We start from the raw sequence: 26,228 nt of genomic DNA on the forward strand, positions 1-26,228 counted from the left end.
GAGTGGGCACTCCTAAGAAAACATGCGTCGGTTGGGAAGATGGGGACTGGCTCAGTGAGTAAGTGTGCAGCCTGAGGATAAAGTGCCAGTTGTCAGCACCCACATGAATTCTGGGAAGGCGTAGCAGCCGGCCTATAATTCCAACACTGTGAAGTTGAAAACAGGGGATCCCTGGAGCAAGTTAGCTAAGTCAACTAGCCATATTGTCAATTTCTGCACTTGGTTGAGAGACTGCCACAATGAGTAAGATGAACACTGTCTGGGAAGATTCCTACCATCACCTTAAGAATCCACACGTATATGCACACGTGCCCGTACGCATGCAAACACACATAAACATATGTGCATCATATACACATACCCCCAAAGGAAACCTAAGTGGCAGGAACTTGTGTGATAATATTTACTTTGGTATAAATGAGTATCTTTTTAGGAAAGTCTCAGAAGCATTTCATGGCCCTCATGACCAGGACCTCGTGAGTCACTTAACCTTGTACACCTGTGGATGTCGACAAGCTCAGTGTTTCTGTGCGAACCTGCCTGACAGTCATCATGGTCTTCCATCTATCTTACAGGACTGCCAACCAGACTCCCAGAAATCATGCTGGTGGGATCTCAATCCTTCTCGCCTGGAGGGCCCAATGGCATCATCCGGAGCCAGTCCTTCGCGGGCTTTAGCGGCCTGCAGGAAAGGCGATCCAGGCAAGTGCTGGGTGCTCCTCCTGGGATGCAGCAGAAAAGAGGCAGGAGCTGATGATGGTGTGTGTGCCACACCAACGTGCATGTGTGTGGTAGTTAATGTCCTCTTCACGGAAAACATAACTCACCCAGAGTTAAGTGCAGTCATTATATCACTCAGAATTTCTTGTGCAAAGATGTGTGTATGTAAATGGCTAGCTCATCCTAGCTATTATGAGCAGTCATGTCCTCACTTTTGGGGACATGACTCATCAGAGGTATGGTTGGGGGGATGGTTTTTAATGGAGATATGAGGGAAAGTAAAGCTAGGGGCATCTGGAAGAGTCCAGAGCTTGGAGAGAAAGTAATACACTGAGCATGGCCAGCAGACTAGACTAGGCCATGGGGTGGGTGTGTGGTGGGGGAGTGGGAGAGGGGGCCAAGAAAGGTGGCAAAGAGGGCCAAGAAAATACATGGCTGAAATGGCAGGGTTGTATAGGAATCAGACACTAGGGGAAGGAAAGCCCATGAGCTGGAAAAGGTTAGTACTGGAAGCGGGTGAGAAGAACCAGGGTGCCAGCATGGACTCTGTAACAGGTACTTGCCACACTGAAAGAGCCTGGAGGCAAGTGTGCACTTTGGTATGCTAATAGGTACCACAGTTAGCCATGGACCTAAGAGTGTGGACTCCCTCCTGCCTCATTTCCAACCCCTTTAAAGCACACTTACCATTACCTTCCTGTTTTGGAGACTGTATTTGGTATGAAAGTAGACAGTGAATGAAGACCATGCCTCAGCGTGACCCTGGGGAGTTGGGAAATTAGGCCCTACCTTCCCTGGAATCACCTCCTCTCATAAACCCAAGGAAGTACAGAGAGTGAATGGGTAACATGCAAGGAAACTCATCTTTGGTTTGTCTGATGGCTGATGCTCTCCCTTTCCAAAGGAGCTCCAGGTTTAAAGACAGACTCTGTCTAAAAAAAATAAGAAGAAGAATGATTAAAAAACAATACCCAAAAGTCGGTGTCTGACTTCCATACACGTGTGCACACACATGCACTAGCCCCTTCACATACACACACACAGATCCCATATGCAAAAAAACAGAATTCAAAAAATAAAGTAAAATAATATAAATAATACTCCAAGGAGAGTTCTGAGTACAAGCTACATGTGGTTTTGTTTGTATAAGTTTGTATCTGATATTATGCAAAGAACTTTCTTTCTTTTAGTTTGATATAACTTCTACCTGTTCATTGTTTCCACCTGGAACATTTATTCCTGGCTCGCTTTGAGCTAGACTGCAAGGGCACCCTCAAAAGACATACAACTCAAAGCTAGGCTATGCCACAGGGTAGCCTCTGCCCAGCGAAACTTTCAACAAACATCAAGAAAGGAAATGTGGTCAGTTGGGATCTGTAGCTGTCCAGGGTCATGTTACCTTTATCCAGGGCACAGGATGAAGGCAAGAAGATTTAAAAGGCGTTTCCCTGGTGGGTCTTTCTGATGTCTGAGACTCACAGTCTCCTTTCTCTTTCTTTAGGTGTAACTCCTTCATTGAAAATGCCTCTGCTCTCAAGAAGCCTCAGGCCAAACTGAAGAAAATGCACAATTTAGGACACAAAAATAACAACACTCCCAAAGAGCCTCAGCCAAAGAGAGTGGAGGAGGTCTATAGAGCCTTGAAAAATGGACTTGAGTAAGAACAATAGACTTGACAAAGCACTTTGGGCATTTTTCCTTCCTAAAATAACCCTTTTCCTTCCTAAAAGCTAATAGCCCGGCCCTATTTTATTTTATTTATTTTTTTATTTTTTTATTTATTTTTGGTTTTTTGAGACAGGGTTTCTCTGTGTAGCTTTGGAGCCTATCCTGGCGCTCGCTCTGGAGACCAGGCTGGCCTCAGACTCACAGAGATCCGCCTGCCTCTGCCTCCCGAGTGCTGGGATTAAAGGTGTGCGCCACCAATGCCCGGCATATATTTTGTTTGGTTTTGAGGCAGAGTCTCATGTGGCTCAGGCTGGCCTTGAACTCCCTATGTAGACAACGATGACTATGCAGTTCTGACCCCGTCTCTACCTGTCAAGTGCTGGGACTGCAGAAGAAAAAAGCATACTTCGCTGGGTGTTTCCTTCCAGTTCTATAATTGAGGAAGCTTTTAGTAAGTCTCCTAGATGGGAGACAGTTGGAATTGCATGTATACATGACACTGAAGCAGGATTGACACGGCGATGTGTTTGTAGTGTCCATGTGTTTATTGTTAAGTGAAATCCAATCCCTGCAGGGTTGGACTTTATTTAGACGGTGGTGGACAGCCATAGCTGCACTAGAGATTGCTGAGGAAGGGTTCTGAGCCCAGTGTGGTGGATCCCACCTGTAATTCTACCCAGCACTCAGGAGGCCAAGGCAGGAGGATCATCAAAGGGTCAAAGTCAGCCTGGATGGCGTAATATACAACCTGCCTCAAACATATACACATGTAAACACGCTATAAAGGGTTCTGAAACCATTTGTCCAGAAGAAACCTTGCCTAGCATTTGGTAAGGCACCTGCAGTCACTACAAGGTGACAAAACTGTGTGACCAAACTCCTGCCTGACTCTTCCCTCCCAGTTGACTTTTCATTTCTGGGTTTTCATCTTCACAGGGACATCCCCTTCCCTGCCCCATCTCTCGCCCTCTCTTCAAACTAGACAAGATCAGATGTAACTACTAGTGTTTCCAAAATGCTCCCCAGCCACGGAGCAAAGTTTTGATTCTTTTTCCAAGAGGAGAGAGAGGCAGGGTCTCACTCTGTAACCCAGGCTCGCCTGGGAGTTACTGTAAAGCCCAGGCTGGCCTAGAATACTTATTAGTCCTGTTTCAGTCTCCCATGTACTGAGATTATGGTGTGACTGACTGAGATTCCTATTCTTAACTCAAAAGGCAAAGGTCAGCAACTGCCAAGGTCCCTCCGGAAGTGAGAGCTCACCATGATGTCTTATGTTTGCAGTGAGTACCTGGAATTTCACCAGACGGAGCTGGACAAGTTGACCGCTCAGTTAAAAGATATGAAAAGAAACTCTCGCCTGGTAAGTCCCTCTGACCACGAGGATGCTAACATAAGGTGGGGGGGTAGGTGTTTCCACTCCTAGCTTACCAGAGGTGGGGAGGGGAGGGGAAGAGAGAAATGCTTAACAAAGCTATGTTTTGGAAGGAAGAAGATCTGAGCATGGTGGTTCACAACTGTAATCCCTGCTGGAGGAAGGCTGAGACAGGAAAATGGCCAGCCTGGGCTATACTATAGTGAGACCTTGTCTCACACACTAAATAAATAAATAAATAAATAAATAAATAATAGGAAAAAAGATTATTTTCTTTTGAAAGCTTTATTCTTATTTCTTCTGAGCATGTGCTATGTGTTTATATAGATATACTTCATAGTGAAATAAAGATGATAAGGATGGTTTTTGGAAACTCCCCTAAGTAGGGCTGGAGAGATGGCTCAGTGGTTAAGATCACTGGATGCTCTTCCAGAGGTCCTGAGTTCAATTCCCAGCACCCACATGGCAGCTCGTGATCTGGTACCCTCTTCTGGTATACAGACATACATGCAGACATAGCACTCATATATATGAAATACATAAATAAATCCTTGAAAGAAAAGAAAACTCTCTGTAATATAACAAAATATGTTGCTGTTTTCCTAGTATCACCTTAGTTCATTCAGAATTCAGAAACAAGAACTTTTTTTTTGCTCTACTTCCCACTTGTAAATATGGGTCAATGTCCTAGTTTGCTTCCTATTACTATGGTAAACACCGTAGCCAAATGCAACTTGCAGAAGAATTTATTTTAGTTTATAGACTATGCTCCATCATAGAGAGAGGTCAGGCAGAAACCTGGAGGCAAGAGAAGACCATGGAGGAACACTGCTTTACTGTCTCTTCCTCCTGTCTTGCTCAACCCGCTTTCTTATAGTACTCAGGACCAAGTGTTCAAGAGTGGTACCGCCCACAATGGGCAGGACTCTCCCACACCACAGACTTGCCTACATGCCAACCTGAAAGCATTTTTCTCAATTGACGGTCCACTTCTCAGATGACCCTGGCTTGTGTCAAAAACTAACCAGCTCAGCCAGTGGCAGCAGTTAGGGAAGTAGGGAAGAAGGTCACTAAGGCCAGAGTGAAAGCATCTTTGAGTCCCATGCTGGATGGAGAATGTGCTCTATTCTGATGAATTTGTGAGGACTGACTTTGTTCACACCCAAGTGTTATTTATCACACCTTAGCCTTTCAGGGCAGCACAAAACCCCAGGCAAGTCTGCATAGGTAGGCCTTGCAGTTGTGTTTATCTTCCACTTCTGACAGACAGACTTCTCTGGGTTTTCTTTATGAACCCTTAAAGCTGCCGAGAGGCCGGAAAGCATAGGGTGCAGTCATAGAATCACAGAGGTGAGGTGATGCTGGCTCTTGAGAGTATTCCAAATAACCCAGAGTTCTACTCAGTAAAAGCAGATACCAAAAAATCCAGTAAATTTTGTGGGGCTGTGATTCCTTCTCAAGCAATGTAGAAATGTGAGCCGCGCCGCTTATTACGGCATTTCTGAGGATGATGTGTTATAACCAGGGGCTCTTCTTTTTATTTCAGGGTGTGCTATATGACCTAGACAAGGTAGGCTATCGTTCTGTGTTGGGGTGTTGCTGGAAGTGAAATTCTGCACTTTGAGCAGATGTCAGTAAGAGACCCTGGGGTAGACAGTACAAGTCCAGATAAAGGATGATTTTCTCATCTTGGGAAGAAAAATCGTTTTCGTTGTTGTTGTTAAAGGATGAATGAGCATTAGGCACTCCAGAATCAAAGGGCATTTGGCTTGAGGGGAAACAGGGCCTCCTGGTTGTGTGTTTGCTCTGGTTTCTGTGAGTCTGGAACTTGGATGTAGAGGTCCTTTCCATGTGGCCTTTAAGTAGATGTCAAATATGAGACATCTCTGATCAGAAAATGCCACAATTGTTTATGTGCCACTAAAATATATATTTTCACTACATATTCCATATATAATTTAATGTTTAAAAAAATAAAAATAAATTATTAAATAGAAAATCATTACACTTAAATCTAGTTCTTTCTTTTCACATAATATGTATACATATACATATATATTCTTACTGACAAAATTCTTTCAGGCCTTTTAGAAGTGAGATTTTTATGTCTTCCTTTTTAGTTGTATACAATGTGACTCTCCATGCCATTCTATATACATAGCTTTATTTAAATGTTAAATTATGATATAGTCTCTGTGACGATATTTTAAAGAGTAATTAAATTAAATGTATGTTACAACAATATTTATGACTCATAAAGCTGTCATGAGCAGTTGTATCTGTAAACCCAAACCCATGGCTAACTGCCACAATGGACAAATAACAATTATAAAATGTACCCCAGTTTCAGGCATAATTCAATGGGCAAAAAGCTCAGTTTAAAACATACAAAAAATGAGACCGCTCCACCAGAAATCGAATGGATTGGCCACCTTAGTGTTAAACACAGGATGACCATAATTAGTTCAAGCTTATCTCTCACGATAGTCAGTGTTTTGAAAAAAATTGTTTTTCAAAATTAACATTAGAACAACCCTAAAATAGTGGTCAAGGTGGGAGGAAAGAGGAAGTAATAAGTACCGTATTTCCAGTGCTTGTGCAGAGGACACGCTATTGAAATTACTCTCACAAGCCTAATTGATTGCGCTGTGAATGGCTGCCCTTTTTTCAAGCTTCTCCTTTTAATTCCAGCAAATTAAAACAATTGAGAGGTACATGCGACGCCTGGAGTTTCACATTAGTAAGGTAAGCCATGCTGCTGTTGTCTTTGCTTCTGTGTTTCTGCTCTCAGTTACTGCCCAGTGTATGCCCACCCTGAGTCTAGCATGAGCCCAGTGAGCCTTCAACTCACAGATATCTAAACTGAACATAGAAATGAAAGCCTTGGGGCTGGAATTAAGAGCACTGGCTGTTCTTGCAGAGGACCCAGGTTCAGTTTCCAACCACATGATGGCTCACAACCAATTGTAACTCCAGACACAGGGGATCCAACACCTTCCTCTGACTTCCATGTGTACACAGGCATGAATGTGATACAGACACACATTCAAGCAAAACACCCACTCACATAAAATATAAGTAAATAAAGTCCGAAAGAAAGAGAGGAATTAAGCAAGGAAGGGTGGGGGGGAGGGAGATGGGGCGAAATAAGAATGTAAAGTCTGATCATTTATCACTGTTGGGATTGCACTTTGAAAATAAATTTGAACAAATTAATTTCATTTTATTTGCTATTAATGCATGACTTTACAAAATTGTTTTCGGTAAAAAACTCATTTTTAATTTTTAAATACTTATTCCCAGGGCTAGAGAGCTGTTTTAGTGGTTAAGAGCAGACTCTGCTCTTGCAGAGTTCAGTTCCCAGCACCCATATCCCTTGGCTCACAACTACCTATAAATACAGCTCCAGAGGATCTAATGCCCTCTTCTGGCTTCCAAAGGCACCTGCACTCAAGTACACATGCCCACACATAGATACACACAGCATATAGGCACATAATTAAGAATAAAACAAACAAGCAAAAAAGGCTAACTCCAGGTCTACAGAAATGGTTCTGTGGTTAAGAGTACTTGCTATTCAATCCCACAATCACAAGGAATGGGGTTTGGATCCCAGCACCCATGCCACAAAAACTGGGTATCCCTAAAATGTCTGTAACCCAAGTTCCAAGATACGAGGGTGGCTGGGGCTTGCTGGCCTTCAGTTTAGCTGAGAAAACCTGATCTATACATTCAAGGGAGAGCTCTGAATACAAGCACTTATGTAATTTAGAAACAGGATTTGAGCAAAATCTACTTTGAAACAAACAAACGTGACACATAGTGCTGGAAGTAGGTGACTGGTCTAAAGGAATGACCCTTGGCAGGACTCTGCTTCTTGAGAACAGAAAGACAGTGTATCTTTAAGGGCATGACAAGGGCCTGTGGGACTTCTCTCAAGCGTGACAGTTATTTATCTCTTTCCTGTTTGGGTTCCGGCAGGTAGATGAGCTTTATGAAGCCTATTGTATCCAACGGCGTCTCCAAGATGGTGCCAGCAAAATGAAGCAAGCATTTGCAGCGTCCCCTGCCAGCAAGGCTGCCCGGGAGAGTCTGTCAGAGATCAACCGCAGCTATAAGGAGTACACAGAGGTAAACCCTGCCATCTCTGTCCATGGCTGGATCTGACCTGACAATCACTGCCAGAAAAAAGCCAAGCAGCCGCACACAAACCCATTCCATACTCTAGAAAATACACACAAATGCAGCCACGCCTGCTGGCACAGGCCTGTAAGCCCAGCTACTCAGGAAGTTGAAGCAGGGGAATTACAAGTTCAAGGCTAACTCGGGCTATAGAGTGAGTTCAAAGCCAGGCTTTGAGACTGTGGCTCAAAATGTAAACAAGAAAAAGAAAAAAGAAAAAAAAAAAAAGAGCTGGGAAAGTAGGTCAGCAGTAGAGCATTTATTTACCTTACAGACATGAGGCTCCTCCCCTAATGTGGGGGGAGGGAGGAAAACTGCAAACAAGCCAGTCAATGGTGGAATTGTCTAAACGGAGTCATGATGCCTAACATGTCATCATTTAAATTCACTTCCAAATACTGTTGTGTACCCTGAAGGAAGAGTAAACCCCAGGTTGAGATGTCCAGCCCACATGGTATTGATATAGGTATCCATCCTGCCTCAGTTTTGTTTTTGGTATTGTTTTTGTTTTCTTGCTTGTTTGCTTGTTTTTTGATGTGTTTATGAGAAATTTTTATCCAAGATAAAGAACCATGAACAGAAATGTATCTTCCTGGTTTCTGATGGTCCCTGGGGCCCAAGCATCAAACTGGGAGGTTTTCACCCCTCTAGGGGTCACCTAACACTAATGCATGCCCTTGATGAACAGGCTGAATTATTAAAGCGGCACGTCTCACTGTCCCTGGAGACTTTCTTCAGAGATCAAATGTCATCCATGAGGTCATGGCTCGAGCAGGGCCTGGTGGACAATTCACAGAGCCAAGCATCTGTTTCAGGATGGATCCCTTTATACTCCAACCACAGGGCTGCCCATTGTCTGAACCAAGTCTTGCTCTTTTCATGATTTAATATTAGGCTCTTCTTTGCCTAAATTCCCCCTTTTCAGAAGAATATGTTTAATTCATAAAATAAGCTGGGCATAGTGTAATCTCAACACTCGGAGGTTGAAATAGGAGATTTGCTTCAAGTTTAAGACCACCCTGGGCTGCATAGTGACTACATAGCAAGAACTTGTCTCGAATAAATAAATAAGGGCTATGGAGATAACTAGGTCATTAAATTGATTGCTGGAAGAGGGCCCTAGATCCCCTGCAACTGGAGTTACAGATGGTTATGGGTCACAGTGTAGATGCTGAGAACCAAACCTGGACACTCTGGCAGAACATCCTGTGCTCTCAATCACCGAGCCATCGCTCCAGCCCTACCACCTGCTTTTTGAGCACATCAGAATTACAGGACAGGAACAGCCCTAATAAGCACTCCAGTTTCAAAGCAGTGAAAATCATAAGTGATTTTATCACACCGTAATCGCAGCAGCAAGTCTCAAGAGTATTTTCCCATATGTAACAGTGTTCAGCCCTGGTTGTATTGTGACCGTGGGTGACTTCAGCTGTTAACCTAGTGGCCCCTGAGTTCTTGAGACAATAGTAGCAGTCCCAACATGTCTGATGACACATCTGGAATGTCTAGCAACTGTTCCCTTGCAGAGAGGCCTCAGGCTCTAAGGAAGCTGAGATTTTGCTTTCAAAGTTTTCAGGCTCCTCTGAGCTCAGACCTGAGGAAATGCTTTGCCTTCCCAGCTTTGCTGAGCTCTCTGAAGTACTAAGATCTTCTGACAGGAGGGGTAAGGGCATTCTCTCTGTGTCCCACGAGAATGAAGGTGATGAGCAGAACAAAGAAATATATAAGAAACGGAGCCTCAGGCCTTCCTAATGCTCCCTGAAGCCCTGCTTGTGCCTGCTCGTGCTCACTGAGTAGTCTCACTTTTGTCAGAAAGGTCACTTAGACAGGCTGAGCCTCAGTGAAGCTGGCCATGAGGAAGACCTTTCGGAAGCAGTGGACACTGCAGCTTACTACAGTATGGAGGCTTCCAAATCTTGCCCCAGCTGAGCGGCAGGAGACCCTCACTGGGGACAGACTGGGGCTGTGGCACTTTAAGTCTGCCTCTAACTGCTCTCATTAGGTCATCAGATACTGAGGCAGTAGAATGGGTGTAGTTAGGCATTGTAACCTTCAACCTCTCATTCCTTTAGCACCACAGTGAGGAAGGGACCCCTACTAGACCTAGGGGGTCATTCTGGGACTTCATGACATCACATTAGGAAGTCTGCCTCACTTGAGCAGAACTGAACTCCTATGCTCTCCCCCCTTCCCAAATGTGTGTGTGTGTGTGTGTGTGTGTGTGTGTGTGTGTGTGTGTGTGTGTGTGTGTGTGTGTTATAGAGAGGCGCATGTAGAGACCAGACGAATACTTCAGCTCAGCTGTCATCCCTTGGGTACTACCGCCCATTTTGTTGTGTTTTGTTTGTTTTGTCTTGAGACAGGATTTCTCACTGGCCTGGAACTTTCTAAGTAAGCTAGGCTGACAAGCCAACAAGGCCCAGAGGTCAGCCACTCTGCCTTCCTTGTACTGGGATTACAAGCACATACCACCATGCCTGACTGCTTTTTTCTTATTATTTTCTTTTAATTTAGCAAGTAAAAGATATGTGTGTGTACGGTGTGTGTGTGTGTGTGTGTGTGTGTGTGTGTGTGTGTGTGGTATACAGCATGTTGTTATAAAACAGGCATATACTATAGAATGGCTGACCCAGCTTGTTTAACCTGGAGCATGGATCTCTTCCTCTGTAGTGTGTGTGGCTGATTCCCCATCACAATAATACAGTCCGTTCTTATGAAACAGCCCATATTCTATATTTGTCTGACTCTTTTGGTGTGATTTAACTTGTTCATCTAAGCCCAAGCTATCCTGTGCACTGGAAGCCTTGCTTAGCCGTGTCTCAGGGACTGTTCTGTGTATTCACGGCCAACAGGAAAATGCCTTTTGTTTATGCTGTCACTATTGAAATGCCTTGTGCTTTGAGCTGTAGTGTGGAGGGTGGTGGATCTAACACCATCTCCTACGCTCTTTGCAGAACATGTGCACCATCGAAGCAGAGCTGGAGAGTCTGCTGGGAGAATTCTCCATCAAGATGAAAGGTAATCTTCCCTTGTTTAGAGAGAGAGGGAGGTGCCGTCTTCACAGTGCTTCCTGAGAAGGATGCTATTTGTGTTTTCCTTGCAGGGACATAGGCTCACCCACACTCAGCCCTTCCACTCATGTTGGTGTTTTTGATGAGTCTCTTCTTGAATCTTGCCTTCACATTTGCAAATGGTGTTTATTGTAGGACTATGTCAAACAGGCACAAGAATAGACTGAGTGAAATAGCAAATCCTCACAATCTGTCCTGCAGATTCAGTAATCACATTTGCTACATTTTCTTTTCCCTTTGATGAACTAGAAAACTCCAGAGGAGCAAAACCCAAGTGTGTCAGCCAGTGCCTGTAAACTTCAGGGAACAGTTCTGAAAGAATAGGGCCATCTTCTTATGTAACCACAGTGCTGTGTCCTGTTGTCCCATTATCAAATCTAACAAAATTAACAAGCCTTTGTTATTAACCTAGTTCATTTGCAGACATCCCCAGCTGTCTCAAAAGTGCTTCTTACAGTTGCTTTGCTTCCATTAGAACCCACGCAAGGAAGGTCCGTGTGTCATAACTAGCTGTCAGACAGATTCCCTTTAATCTAAAACAAAACCCCTGTTCTACATTCTAGACTTGCCTGTTGGTTTCTTTGCATTGTAATTTATTAATTTGTTTATTTGTCTATGTAGGATATTTTCCTTTTGTTTCTAAGTCAAAATTTTTCAACATAATTCGGGCTGGTCTCAAACCCAAGGCAATCCTCCTGCCACAGCCTGCCAACCACTGGGATTATAGGCCTGTGTCACTATGCCTGGCTTCCTGTCACATAACCATTTCATTTGTTCCTTCTCTCCTATGTTTCTCTGAGTCAGCAATATTTAGTACAGAATGTTCTAGAAGCATCTTTGGTTTAGACTACAGCATCTTCTGCATAAAAAGGAAGCCTGGTTTCAGAAAAGAGAGCTCCACTAGATGTGGTCAGACTTACATGGTGGTGTCCACAGTGGCCATGAGGACTTTGGGCAGCACCATCAGAGCCAGTCCTTTTTCTCTCCCTTTTTGACCCATTTGATGGCAGCTGAGAGGGCTAGGCCCCTGCAGTCCTTTCTCTCCGTTTTGGTTGCTTGTTTAACAGTTTGATCCCTAGATTGCTAATGAGAGTTATTACCTTCCCTACTTTCTGCAACAAGCAGAGTGAAAGGGGGAGACTCCCTTTCAAAGAGGCTCAGGGCCGGGCTACAGAGATGGCACTGTGGTTAACAACACCAGTGGTTCTTGAAGAGGACCTGGGTTGGGTTCCCAATGCCTGCATGGCTGCTTACAACCATTGATAACTCCAGTTCCAGGGGATCTGATGCCATATTCTGACCTCCTCAGGCAGCAGGCAAACATGTAGTGTAGCCTGAGCACATTGCCTATGCTGGACACCTACACCTTCCAACTCTTTAAGTCTACTTGCTTCCATTTAGGTCTCCACCTGAGTCGGTGGTTTGGGGTCCACCCTCCCTCAGCAGTTCAAAATCTATACATCCAGGTTAGGGGTTCTAAGGTTCTCTAAACTTTCAGGATGATTTTGTCAGCAGCCAGGTTCCTTGTGGGCTAGCATATAGAGTGAAGTTACTTTGTCACTGTTAACACATGGACTGCCCATGTCCTGTTTCTAACATTGATTGGTACAGATGTTGCCATTTTTTATGAGAGGCATAATTTCCTCTATTTCTTATGTGGAAGCCAGTGGCCAAGAGACAGTAGATGACTTCTCACCAGTCACACAGTAAGCTGATGTCAGACTTAAAACTGAATTCCGGGTCCTGGCTCCTATGTTACTTTTCTTATCTCTGTGACAAACGCCTGACAAAAATCAACTTTGGGGACAAAAGGTTTACTGTAATTTATGGTTTGGAGGACAAAAGTTGATCATGGCAGGGAGGGTATAAAAGAACTCATGGCTGTGGGGGCCTGCGGCTGAGAACTCTCGAGTTCCCCAGGACCAGGAAGCAGAGAAAGGACAATGTTGGTGCCAAACTCACCTCCCTTTTGTTGTTGTTGTGTTGCTGTTGTTTTAATTCAGTCCAAAACCCCAGACTGCAGGATGTGGCCACCCACATTCAGTGTGGGTCTTGCTTTCTAAATTTAATGACCTTGGAAACACCCTCACAGATACACCTATTATGTATTATGCCTGACTGCTTCTCAGGGCCCCTTCCTTCCTTCCTTCCTTCCTTCCTTCCTTCCTTCCTTCCTTCCTTCCTTTCCTTCTTTCTTGACAGGGTCTCATACAGTATTTGTTATATAGCTGAGGCCGACCTTGAACTCTTGATATTCTTACCACTCCCTACCCCATAAATGCTAGGATTGTAGTCATCCACCACCATACCCAGTCTTCTAGGCATTTTTTATTCAAGTGGTCATGGAGATTAGACATCACAGCTGCCGGTACATGACCACCTTAATGCTACCTTATGAAGAAGTTTTACCAATTGAGCAGACACTATCAACCATTGCTCAGATGTTGATTTTTCTCTAGAAAAGGGATTCCCTTCACCATAAAACATGGACACCCAAAAGGCTTGGTAGCGGAAAGGGACTACCCACCATCCACAGATCTACATCTCGGGCCTGGAGATAGTAAGGAAATGATACTGAGATTCTGCCATGGGTAGAGATATCCTGGCCACCAGCAGTGAACAGGTGCTTTGGGCGGAGGTAGTGAATGCCAGAGCTGTCTGCTCTGCTCTCCCCCTGCCCACTTTTCTCATCTTTTTCCTTGGTTGCCCTAAATTCAACTTATTCAACTTCTGTCACCTCTAGTCTCTTAATGTAAAAAACCTAGAAACTATATCTGTGATTACACACACACACACACACACACACACACACACACACACACACACACTATCCTCTTCTCCTTTCACAAAAGAAGACGTGCCTGCTGTCAAGTCAAGACATCCTAGATTCCCATGAGCCACTCCTGTCTATTGTGTTTGATTAGGAGACACCCCCAACCCCTACCGCCATATCCAAAACTAGCCACTTGCATCACATTGTCAGATCTGGCAACCCCTAACTTCCTACTGACACACCCTCCTACACTTCCCTTTTGCTCAACCCCACAACTAACTACAACATGAAGGGCAGTTGTCCTGGTGATGGTGATAAAGACACAGGGGCAAGAGCTACACTGTGATAAACTCTCCTAAAGCAGCAACTAACTTAAGGGGAAACGATTCATTGTGGCTTAAGGTTTGGGGGAATTCAGTCCACTGTGGGAGGGGGAGCTGTGGTAGCTGGAGGGGCTTGCAGCTGAGTCAAGGATTTGTTCACATCCAATTGGATCAGGAAGCAAAGTGGGGGCTGGAAGCAAGCAGAGCTATAAACCTCAAGACCCACCCTCCAGTGTCTGGTTCCCTCCAGGTAGTCCCCAATTTTTGAAAACTCCATAACCTCTCAAAACAGAGCTACCAGCTGGTGACCGAATGTTCAAACATGAGCCTGGGGACATTTCATATTCATATAGTCACATTGGGACAGCACCCTTCCCTCCATTCAGGTTGTGAAAGAGCTGTTACATCAGTAACATGGGAGCAAGTTTAAAAGATTGAAAAGATGTGAATATGTAAGTCCCCTATTTCCTGGCCTCCCAGGTATGCCATTAGAGGGAACCCAGGGATGGGTCCTGAGTGGCCATAATGAAAACTTCTTAGCTGACCTAACAGTTACCATCGAAACTGAGAAAACATTGAGCGTCCTACAGCTGTAGAAATGCCAGCAGGGCCTCGGGCCAGAATTGAAAGAACCCTGCCAGGCCCCAAAGACAGGCTGTCACTGCCACTGCTCCAGCCAAGGTGCTCATTCTGTAGCCTGTACCACCACCACCACCACCACCACCTAGAGAGCTTCAGGAAGCATTCCCTGGAGCTGGTGCCTCCTTACTGCCGCCCTTCTGCTGTTATCACTGTCACCAGGGGATGGGAGATGCCTTGCAAGGAATGCCAAGAAAATGCTTTCATTACATGGTCAGTGAGGTCTCAGATCCATTGTGACCACAGCCTTCCCTCTCAAGTGAAGGTCTTCACATGGGAAATTTCTGGTAATTTTGAGAAGGGGGATGAATCTTCAAAGGACTCTACCTGCTTCCCTCACCTTATCTAGCATGGTACATGGTCCGCTTCTTTTAAGCAGTGTCCCTTATTGTCACTGCATGAGTAAACAGGTAGCAGATTAACCCCAAACCAATAATCTGTAGGTTTTCAAAGGATAAACTGGGTTTTGTTAGAATTAGCACATCAGGCTTTGGATTCATAAATCAGCCAACGATGTTTTCTTCCAGATGTATTTTTGTCTGGGGGATAAAAAGCCTAAGTGCTCCAGAACTATTCATGAAAATAGCTTCCTCCAATTTTGCTTTTATTACAGTGAAGCCTCCTAAGTGGCTCATTAGCTTCTGATTATTAGCAAGAGCTGGTCCTAGATGGATGGGCTCGCCCAAGAAAAAGACATGCCAAGTTGGTGAACTGCTGCCATCTACTGACGAATGATGGTTAAAAAAAAAAAAAAAAAAGATGGGTCCATTTTGAAGCTTCCCTGGACTTACCGATCTTATTCATAACTGTGCCCATAGGCCAATGGGATGCAAATTCATTCATTCCAGATTCTCACAGTCTATTAATTGAGCCATTCATTGAAGGTAGAACACACAGTGTGACATCGTCCTTATTATGTTTCATGAGTAAAATGTGGTTTGCCAGAAACATAGCCCAGGGCAAGAAGACAGCATGAAGCAAGCATAGGGATCTGAGTTTGGATCTGCAGAATCCATGTAAAAAGCTGTGCATAGTGTCATGCATTTATAATCCCATATTGGTGGTAGCGGTGGGAGTGGCAGGGGCAGTACTTGAGACAGGTAAGTAGGGTAGGTCCCTGTGATTTCTAGCCAGCCAATCTAACCAAACAGCAACCTCCAGGTTCAGTAAGAGATACTGTCTCAAAAAATAAGGTGGATGAATCAATTGAGGAAGACAGTATCAGTATCAGCATCGAACTCTGGCCTCCACATGAACAGGCACACATGTGGACATGTATACATGCACAAGCATATACAAACACACAAGAAGCAACCTTCCAGGACTCAAAGGTTATAAATGAAAAATACCTGTGCCAAATTTTTCTCTGGAATTTTTGTCACAAATTTTTCTAAGGAAATTAAGGAGTAAATAGATATTTTCAGCCTCACACAGTAGGCTTTCAGTAAATTTCTATAGGAAAAAGAAAAGGGGTGACCAAAGCTGGGACTCCTGAGCCCCCCAAGATGATGACCATCTATTTTGACAAGATGTTTTTGCTGCTGAACCAGACTGGTGCATAGTAGACTTCAAGGGGAGCAATCAGTTTCCACATGACTAGCAGATGGCACAGGGGAAGGAAAGCCACCCTGTGCTAGCAAGTTCTATGCCAACTTGACATAGGCTAGAGTCATCTGAAAGGAGGGAACCTCAATTGAGAAAACGCCTCCATAAGTTCCAGCTGTAGAGCATTTTCTTAATTAGTTATTGATGGGGGAGGGCCCAGGCCATCCCTGGGCAGGTGGTTCTGGGTTCTATAAGAAAGCAGACTGAGCAAGCCATGGGGAGCAAGCCAGTAAGCAGCACTCCTCTAGGGCCTCTGCATCAGCTGCTGACTCCAAGTACCTGCCCTGTTTGAGTTCCTGTCCTGACTTCTTTCAATGACAAACAGTGACAGGGACACCTAAGCCAAATAAACCCTTTCCTCCCAAGTTGTTTTATTCATGGTGTTCATCACAACAGTGATAACCCTAACTAAGACAGACCTCTTCTGTTGAGCATGTAGGCTGTAGGCAGTTGGTTGGTTGGTTGGTTGATTGGATTTGGTTTGTTTTCTTTTTTAAATTTTTTTTATTTTATGTACATTAATGTTTTGCCTGCATGCATGTCTGTGTGTGTGTGTCAGATCCTGGAGTTACAGATGATTGTGACCTGCCATGTAGGTGCCTGCCGTGTAGGGAATAGAACCTAGGTCCTCTGGAAGAGCCATCAGTGCTCTCGACCACTGAGCCATCTCTCTAACCCCTTGGTTTGTTTTCTTAACCACCAGTTTTGTGTACATTATAGTCTATTTCTAGCAATTCCATAACCATAAACAGTGGCATCATTGTTCTGTATAAAAAGAATGAGAAAAACAGAGCAATGAGTGTGTTCAGTCAAGTCATGGGTGTGGGGACAAGGACTCACAAGGGAGGTATTTAGTGTCACAGATCTTGGGACAGAAAGAAAAACAAGAGGCCGGTTTATTTTCATGGGAATATTTTGGTCAGTGAAAGAATAGATCTTTTCTGATCCTGCTGCCCTGATCCTGAAATATGCCAAAGGTACACAGAGTTCTAACCACCTAACATCCTTCCCAGTCCTGAAAATCCACCCTTCCAGCCACCCTATCAAGGAATGTGCCCCTCTAACCTTGATGGTGGAATCCCCCTCAAATCCCCTGAAAAGGCTATTCTCCAAAGATGGTCTCAAATCTGTAACGTTCATTTTCACCAGTTTCACATAATACTTGAGTTTTTAACCTATGACAAATTGGGCCTCTAAAGAAGGGAAATGTGTTCTTACCTCACAGCCCAATCTCTTCTTACAGGTTTGGCTGGCTTTGCTCGCCTCTGTCCTGGAGATCAATATGAAGTAAGTAACATGTTGGTCTACATGTTGGCATTGGGGCCTTGAAGGACAGGGGCTGGCTATAGTTTTGTTTTTGTTGTTGCTGCTGCTGCTGCTGCTGCTGCTATTTTGGTACTAGGAACTGAACCCAGAACCTTATGCATGCTAAGCAAGTGCTCTACCATTGAACTACATTTCCAGTCAATGTTTTGCTTTTTTAAAAAATTGTGTGTGCGTTTGTGTGTGTGTGTGTGTGTGTGTGTGTGTGTGTGTGTGTGTGTGTGTGTGTCTGTCTGTCTGTCTCTCTCTCTCTCTCTCTCTCTCTCTCTGTGTGTGTGTGTGTGTGTGTGTGTGTGTCTGTGTCTGTGTCTGTGTCTGTGTCTGTGTGGATATATGGACAGGAGTGAGGGTCCTGCAGAGATCAGAGCTTGAGTTGCAGGCTGTTGTGAGCCTCCTGATGTGACTACAGGGAACTGAAATCAGATCCTCTGCAAAAGCAATATGTGCTCTTAATGGGTGACCCATTTCTCCACCCCTACTCTTTGTTTTTGAAACAGCATTTCGTAAAGTTGCTCTTTACGAGCATGCTCTTTACGAGGCTAGTCATGAACTTGTAATCCTCCTGCCTCAGCTAGGATATCAGGCACAGACTACCAGGTCTGGGTCCAGTTATTTTTGCTTAATTTGTCTTATAAAATTTGAGCCAATGAAAAAGCTTGGAGGTTATCTAAGAACTCCCACTTATGGAACATGACAGCTCCATATACCCCTTCATTACCATGTGGATGTTATGTTGTTCACTGCCAATCATGACCCTTCATTCCTAAGCTCTTCTCCCAACACATAAGCCCCGGACAATCCTTTATACCTACAAATTTAGCATTGCCTCTTCAGCAAATGTCATCTTACAGTCTACATTCTTATTCTCCCAAGTACCTCAAAATTATACATTGTAGTCATTTTTCTTTTTGATCCAAGATCTAATGTAGGATCGTGACTGATTCAAAGTCTTATGACTATGAAAGAAACACAGTTTCCAGGCATGTCCAGCTCACATGGCCTGTAGACTGCATGCAGCCAAGAATATGAAATGATCTGACACAAAATTGTAAGCATGGTGGTGGTGCATGCCTTTAATCTCAGCGCTCGGGAAGCAGAGGCAGGAGGATCTCTGTGAGTTCTAGGCCAGTCTAGTCTATAAAGAGTTCCAGGACAGCGAGGGCTACCCTGAGAAACACTATCTTGAAAAACCAAAAGAGAGAGAGAGCCTGAGACACATAGTAAGACCATGTCTCAAAAAATAAAACAAAACAAAACAAAACAAAACCTTTGTGAAGTAAAAAAGGCCTTTTGTCTTTTCCTTCTTCAAAAGACAATATACATTTCATTGTCTCCTTACAAAGGCTCTGAGGTCATTCACTCCAGCTGTCCTCTGCCAGAGAATGGAAGGTCTCACCCTTTACCAGTGTCACCTCCCTCATTCAGAGGAAGAAGTCTTTATTTCTCCCTTCTGGGTGCAGATAGAATTGGAGATGGTTCTTGACGCTCTGAAGGATCTGGAGTCAGCAGAGAAAAAGTTCCGATGGCTGAGATGGTGATGCAGGATGGACAAAGACAAGTTTCACATGCCTGGGCAGACTGACACAAGGCTGTGAAACCTATTTTTATTTTTATTTTATTCTATTCTATTTTTTTGGTTTTTCAAAACAAGGCTTCTCTGTGTAGTCCTAGATGTTCTGCAACTCACTCTGTAGGCCAGGCCAGCCTTGAACTCAGAGATCTGCCTGCCTCTGTCTCCCTGTGCTGAGAATAAAGGCATGAGCCCCCAATGCCTGGTTATGACTTTTTAAAATACCTATGTAGATTTATTTTTATTTTATGTGTATGAGTGTTTGCCTGCATGTATGTCTGTACACCATGTGTGTGCCTGATGCCTGCAGAGACCAGAGGAGGGTGTTCAATCCCCTGGAACTGGAATTAAGATAGTCATAAGCCATGACATGGGTGCTAGGAACCAAACCTCAGTCCTCTGCAAGAGCAACAAGGGCTCTTAGCCACTGAGCCAACTCTCCAGCCACTGCTATGATCTCTTACTAAAAAAATGTCTGCACCTTCAGCTAGAGAAGCAGACTGCACCCCTTGACTAGGCCAGATGTGCTGACAACATGCCTCTAACAATAGCACTCAAGAGTCAGAGGCAGGTGGAGTGCTGTTAGTTTGGAGGCCAGCCTGATCTACTTAGTGAGTTCCAGGCTAACCAGGAGGGTTACATAGTGAGACCCTGTTTCAAGTACATAAACATAAATCAATTAAACCTCCTCCAGACTCCTCGTGGGCTCCTCTGAGAACCCAGACTGGGGGCTGGGAAGAGGATTGAAGGGTAGGTGCCTACTTCCTGGCCCTTGGATCTTAGTGACCGGGAGAGAAAGTGGAGTCTGGTGGAACATGAGGCTCCCTAATGTCTTCACCCCAGATTTTCATGAAGTATGGCCGGCAGAGGTGGAAACTGAAGGGCAAAATAGAAGTGAATGGCAAACAGAGCTGGGATGGAGAAGAAACGGTCTTCTTGCCCCTCATAGTTGGGCTCATTTCCATCAAGGTACAGTGGTATTGTTGTCGCCTTTTGTAGTCTTTCCTGGTGTCATCACCCAATGATCCCTGGGTGGTGTCTGTCCATCGAACACATAGGCTTGTATTTGTGCAAAGCCACTTACACTTGAACTGCTCTCAAAGACAGGAGACAAAGTAACTGTAGCAAAATAACATTTTTTAAAAATACCTGTCAGATGTATTTCTGAAATAAAGAATCAATTAAGGGAAAGTGAAAACAGACTATTCCTCCTTTTCTGATCACACCTTCTCTACCAGGTCACCGAACTCAAAGGACTGGCAACTCACATCCTGGTGGGCAGTGTGACGTGTGAGACCAAAGAGCTGTTTGCAGCCCGACCCCAGGTGCTGGCTGTTGACATCAATGACCTTGGTACAATCAAACTGAACCTGGAAATCACTTGGTAGTAAGTTCCTCTTTTCGAGTTCACCATAAAAAAGCAGGTGCTGATGGCTAAAGCTGTTCAGGGCTGGTGTGTGAACCATGGCATCAGCATGGTACAGTGGCCACACCCAAACTGCTACACTTTTTTTTCTTTATATTTTCTGACATCCTAGCTTGATCCAACGAGCCCTGTTCCCACTGGTCTGAGAAGATGTTGTCACAGTGAGAAGCCATCTTCCACCATCTCATGATGACAGGTGATTTTAACAGATATGCTGACCTGAGGACCTATTGTTTTACAGTCCCTTTGACGTGGAGGACACAACCCCATCATCGGGCCCTGGGAACAAGACAGCCGCTCTCCAGCGGAGGATGTCCATGTACAGCCAGGGCACCCCAGAAACTCCTACCTTCAAAGACCACTCCTTCTTTGTAAGTTCAGTGTGATTTCTGGCACAGAAATAATAAGGCTGGGAGTTCCGGTAGAATTTGAAACATTAACACCCATGGCAGAGATTTTCAAGAACAGGGGAGATGGCTCCACAGTTAAAGTGCTTGCTATGCAAGTATGGGGACTAGAGTTTGGATCACCAAAACACACATAAATGCCCAGTAGGTGTGACAGCCCACCTATAATTCCAGCCTGGAAAAGCTGAGATGGGGATGTCCAGAGTAGACTGGCTTGTGAGACTAGCCATATCCTAGAGCTCTGGGTTTGATTGAGAGAGCCTGCCTTGGAGAATAAGGTGAGAAAACAATCAAGAAAAATTCCTGATATCAAGCTTGGGACTCCTCACCGGTGCATGTAAACATGCACATACACCAACGCATACCACACACGTAAACACATGGAAAGAAGGAAAGTAATTCCTAGAAGTCATCATAATTGTGTGGTGACTATGGCAGCCATGTTCTGGGACACACTGGCCCTCTGAGTCCGGGCCTGGCTTCCTCTGCCTATCTTTCCCTCACTCTACTTCACCTTTGACTGAGAAGTGGCATGTAGGTTTTCCAGGCATTCTTTGACATTAATCTTTTTAAGTGTATATGAATGACACCTGCTTGACTTTCATGAAGCCCTGCTAACTACCAAAGGAAACCCGTTAACCTGCTTCTTTCCACTAACTTCCCCATCTCGCCCTGACTTCTGAAGAGATGGTTGCGGCTGTCTGTCTTGAGTGCCTTGCGAGACACTTTCTTTGCCACGTTGCACCATAACCACTCTGTCGGTGACCTGCCTTCCCTCAGCCTGAACCCCAAGGCCCTGCTAGAATTCTATGTGAGTGTGGGCCCCCTGGAGTGGTGTGCTTGACTTCAGGGAGCCTGTGCATGCAGCCTAGCATGACTCTTGTGTCTTATCTGTCTTACTTGCTGGGTGATGACAACTGTCCTGTCCTTGGGGTGGGAAGCATGGTCATGCATGCAACTCTGTCGTCCTTCTTTTCCAACAAGTCCTGGTTTTATGCTGTGATTTTTCTCCATGGTAACAAGATTTTCACTTTTAAAAACAAGCAGTAGTAGCCGGGCGTTGGTGGCGCATGCCTTTAATCCCAGCACTCGGGAGGCAGAGGCAGGCGGATCTCTGTGAGTTCGAGGCCAGCCTGGTCTCCAGAGCGAGTGCCAGGATAGGCCCCAAGCAGTAGTATCGGGGCTGGGGATACTAGCTTAGTTGGTAGACTGTTTGAGTCCTGGATTCTAAGCTCAGTACAAATAATGCAACAACTGAAGGCAGACAGCTAAACAGAAGCAGCTATGACAAAGTTAGCTTTATCTATTTTTGAGTCCTTGAGTGGCAGCTCTTGGAAGTCTAATGCCAATGCCAATGGTAAGCCAGTTACCAGATGTGGTGATACACCTATGATCCCAGCACTCAGAAAGTGGAGGCAAGGGGATTAGAAGGTAAACGCCAAAGACTGAGTTCCTATGAGGGAAGGGAGAAATTGTAATTTCCAAAGGCTTACCACTGGCATTAGACTTCCAAGAACTGCCACTCAAGGACTCAAAAATAGATTAAGCTAACTTCGTCATAACTGCTTCTGTTTAGCTGTCTGCCTTCAGTTTTTGATTTATTTGTTCATTCCATCCTGCTCTAGTAGAAGAAAGCCTGGAACTCACAGAAACATAATAAGTAACCTATTTTCCTGAATCACATATTATTTTTAAGAGAACGAATGGACAGGTACACCTACAAATGAGAAATGTTTTGTTCTTTGTCAGAAGAATAATTGTCACCTTTATTTATCCTGAGAGGAGATTAAAGGACTTCTGGCTAATAACAACAACAACAACAATTATTGTATCTCGTTCATTGAACTAAAAATGAAGGTGAAAAAGACAATGTAGTTTCCTCATGTAGTTTCAGAGGAAAATAGGAAGCCTGTATGGGAAATGTGTATAAGTAATACCAAAAACCAATAGGCAGATGCACTTGTACATATAACTATTGATGTGACAGATATTCGTGTCCATGTGACATACCTTGGAGGGTATAGGAATGATGAAGTTACTTAGCACTCATGACAAAATACCTGACAAGAAGCAATTTAATGCAGGAAGAGTTTATTGGGACCCCCGATTTAAGAGGTACATGGTGGAGAAGGCATGGTGGCAGGCATTTGATGTAGCTGGTCACGTTGTGTTTGCAGTCAAGAAACAGATGGACACTGGTGCTCCACTCACTTTCCCCTTTTACTCAGTCTGAGACCCTGTCCCGTGAATGCTGCCACATTCAGGGTGGTCTTCCTGCCTCAATTTAACCTTTCTGGAAACACTCTCATAGGCAGACCATACCCAAAGGTATATTTCCACAGTGATTCTAATTTACTCAAGTTGACAGTGACGATCAGCCATCGTGGGAGAGTGGGTAGAAGCAGAACAGCATAATTTAAGCAAGATTAGAAAACAGTGGATCACTTCCTATAGCGTTTGGGAAAACACAACGGTCCTCGGGGGCAGCCATTCACATCTGTTCACAGCCCACCACACCATCTAAACCCATGTCTCCCTCTCCGCTCTGCCCCTTCTGTGTTATTATTTCTGTTACAGTCCACAGCACTTCAAATGTCCCACACTGTAGCCAGCCCCTAAGAAGGCATGGCTACAGCTTCCCCTACAAGGCAGCAAGAAAGGAGAGGGGGCCCAGAACCAGGGTAAGAAAAGGCAGAGGGGTCCCCCAATCAGGGCAAAAAGGCATGGCTACAGCTTCCCCTACACCACACTCTTTCCAGAACTCATATCTATCTCTTTCTCCCATCTTCTGCCTCTCCAATCTCCATGGCTGGGTTCTAGAACCATCTTTTCCCTTGCTAAAACCTTGATCTCATGACATACTTTCCAATGTATCTTTTGTCAACCAAGGTAAAAATCAATCTAGTCAAGAGCTAAAAAGGAATTCTGAGTCTATATATGAGGGTGATGATACCTGGAGGCCAGTGTGCAAGGTGTTATGAGACAGTAGCTGTTTGTGGGTCAAGCTTCAAGAAGTGTTACATCTCTGTGCCTCAAGAATTGTGATTGGCGCCATAAAAGCCAAGCTGTTTTGAGGGGATGAGCAGTCTTGGGAAGCACAGGGAATGGTTTATGCAGATACAACCCAGTGAATTTCCTTCAGAATGGTGTGGGTAGTTTGCAAAGTCATGAAGTAGACAGTAGATATGGAAAATTTGGCCGTATGCAAATCCTCCTGCCACTTTTAGAGCCCCATGGCCATGGTACTCCACTTTGATCTCCTTCCTGTGGGGTGCCTGCTGGTAGGCGTGTGTCCTTCATAAACCATAAGTCCTTGTAAGCAGGGTGGCTGAACTTAGTACAATTCAATATTCGCCACTTAAATAAGTGTAAATTGCCCTTGGCTACCCAGCCTATGCTATAGCAGCCGCTCCACCCCTGATGCACTCGAGAGATGTGTGTGTGCACAGAAGTTCAGGTGAAGCTACAAGGCTCTCTTGGAGAACATGAGCATTCAGTAGGGAGCCTAAGAGGTTTTCAGAAAAGGCCCAGCAGTTAGGTCTCTGATCCTTCACCCGTCTGGTGCCCAAACCTTCCCTTTTCCTTTTACTAGACATATGACAGAACTTGAAAGTAGGGGGAGGAACTCAGATTAGAGAGAAGGAAGAAGTGCACAGGCCCCTCTGCCTCCAGGGCTCAGAGGAGGACAGCCTTTGCCCTACTGGCATTAGTTCCATCATTATCATTGTTCACTGGGATCATTCCTAGCATGACTCTGAAAATTCTTGATTTTGTATATAATTAAAACAGACATTAGCTTAACACTTACTATACATAGCTATCATTGAGTATCTACAGGGAATTGATCCGAGGACCCCCATCAGATCCCCAAATCCACAGAGACTCGAGTCCCTTACATCCAATGGCATAGTGATCACACAGATCCTCTGTATATCCCATTGGACTTGAAGTCACCTCCTTCTGAGCTAACATATGACTCCTAGCACAGTGTAACTGATGGGGAGATAGTTATCCGACCGAAGTGAGTAATGGCAAGGAAAGGTCTGTACATGTCCCAAATGTTTCCTTCTGTGGTTGCTTGACTCTGCAGGATTAGAATCAATGGATACAGAGAGGATTAGCTGTCCATTAAAAGCCCAATCTGAAGGACCAATGAGGTGCTCAGTGGGCAAAAGTGCTTTGCCACAAGTTGACAACCTTAGGTCAGTCGCTGGTGAAATGAGAGAGCTAACTCCACAAAGTTGTCCCTTATCCTCCACATGTGCACGCACGCGCGCGCGCGCACACACACACACACACACACACACACACACACACACACACACACACCAAAATTAATAAACAGTTTTTCAGTCTAATTTGGGAGCTAGGGAGATGACTCAGTGGATAAAATGGTTGCCACGAAAGCATGAGAAACTGGGTTTGGAGATCCAGAACTCACAGAAAGCTGAATATGGTGGCACACACGCCTGCAACCCCAGTGCTTCTGTAGTAAGATGGGAGGAGGAAGCAGAGCTGTGAGAAGCTCACAGGCCAGCCACTCTACCATACTCAGTGGTGAACTGGAGACCCTGTCTCAAACAAAGCAGGAGATGAGGACCAGCACCCAAGGTTGTCCTCTGACCTCCACATGCATGCCCATGATCTCTCTCTCTCTCTCTCTCTCTCTCTCTCTCTCTCTCTCTCTCTCTCTCTCACACACACACACACACACACACACACACACACACACACACACAAATAAAATAAAAAATTTAAATCCCACCTGGAATATAAGAAAAGAAACCAATTTCTAAGAGGCTAATCTCAAATACCTAGCAAGACTTTTCTACAGGTGACCATACCTACACAGCCCAACACAAAATTATAAACTTAGTTAAGGCACTATGAGATTTTTCTTTTTCTTTTTTTTTTTTTTGTAATTTTTAACACTCGGCTGTGGCGTTCTTGGCATGAATTTGTAAATTTTGTAAAAGACAATGTCATATCATGGTGTCAAAAGTTTGGACATACCAGTCTGAGGGAAGACAGTCAAGGATACTGACTTTGAATTTGCTCTGTTGTCAGAAGTCAATTGTCTTGATTATCTGGAAATCTCTTTCTGTGTGAGGATCAGACCCAGGGCCTCACACATGCTGGGCAGACCTTC

At 44.6% G+C, this 26,228-nt stretch overlaps 1 protein-coding gene across 4 annotated transcripts in view; it reads left to right on the forward strand.

The window, feature by feature from the left end:
• The first annotated feature begins 580 nt into the window (after positions 1-580).
• Positions 581-26,228, forward strand: part of Ripor2 (RHO family interacting cell polarization regulator 2) — a 57,505-nt gene continuing 31,857 nt past the window's right edge. For 2 of the 4 annotated variants that reach the window (XM_035441515.1, XM_035441517.1), the window contains exons 1-12: positions 584-702; positions 2,222-2,377; positions 3,670-3,748; positions 5,307-5,330; positions 6,452-6,505; positions 7,742-7,891; positions 10,897-10,960; positions 17,597-17,640; positions 20,090-20,215; positions 20,485-20,633; positions 20,914-21,043; positions 21,765-21,890. In XM_035441515.1, coding sequence (XP_035297406.1) covers positions 602-702; positions 2,222-2,377; positions 3,670-3,748; positions 5,307-5,330; positions 6,452-6,505; positions 7,742-7,891; positions 10,897-10,960; positions 17,597-17,640; positions 20,090-20,215; positions 20,485-20,633; positions 20,914-21,043; positions 21,765-21,890 — 1,203 coding nt within the window. In that variant the 5' untranslated portion in view covers positions 584-601. Of the gene's footprint in view, positions 703-2,221; positions 2,378-3,669; positions 3,749-5,306; positions 5,331-6,451; positions 6,506-7,741; positions 7,892-10,896; positions 10,961-17,596; positions 17,641-20,089; positions 20,216-20,484; positions 20,634-20,913; positions 21,044-21,764; positions 21,891-26,228 lie in introns of all 4 variants that reach the window. The other 2 variants (XM_035441518.1, XM_035441516.1) reach the window with 2 other exon arrangements.

This window comes from Cricetulus griseus, chromosome 3 (genome assembly GCF_003668045.3).
Source record: "Cricetulus griseus strain 17A/GY chromosome 3, alternate assembly CriGri-PICRH-1.0, whole genome shotgun sequence".
Classification (NCBI taxonomy): Eukaryota; Metazoa; Chordata; class Mammalia; order Rodentia; family Cricetidae; genus Cricetulus; species Cricetulus griseus.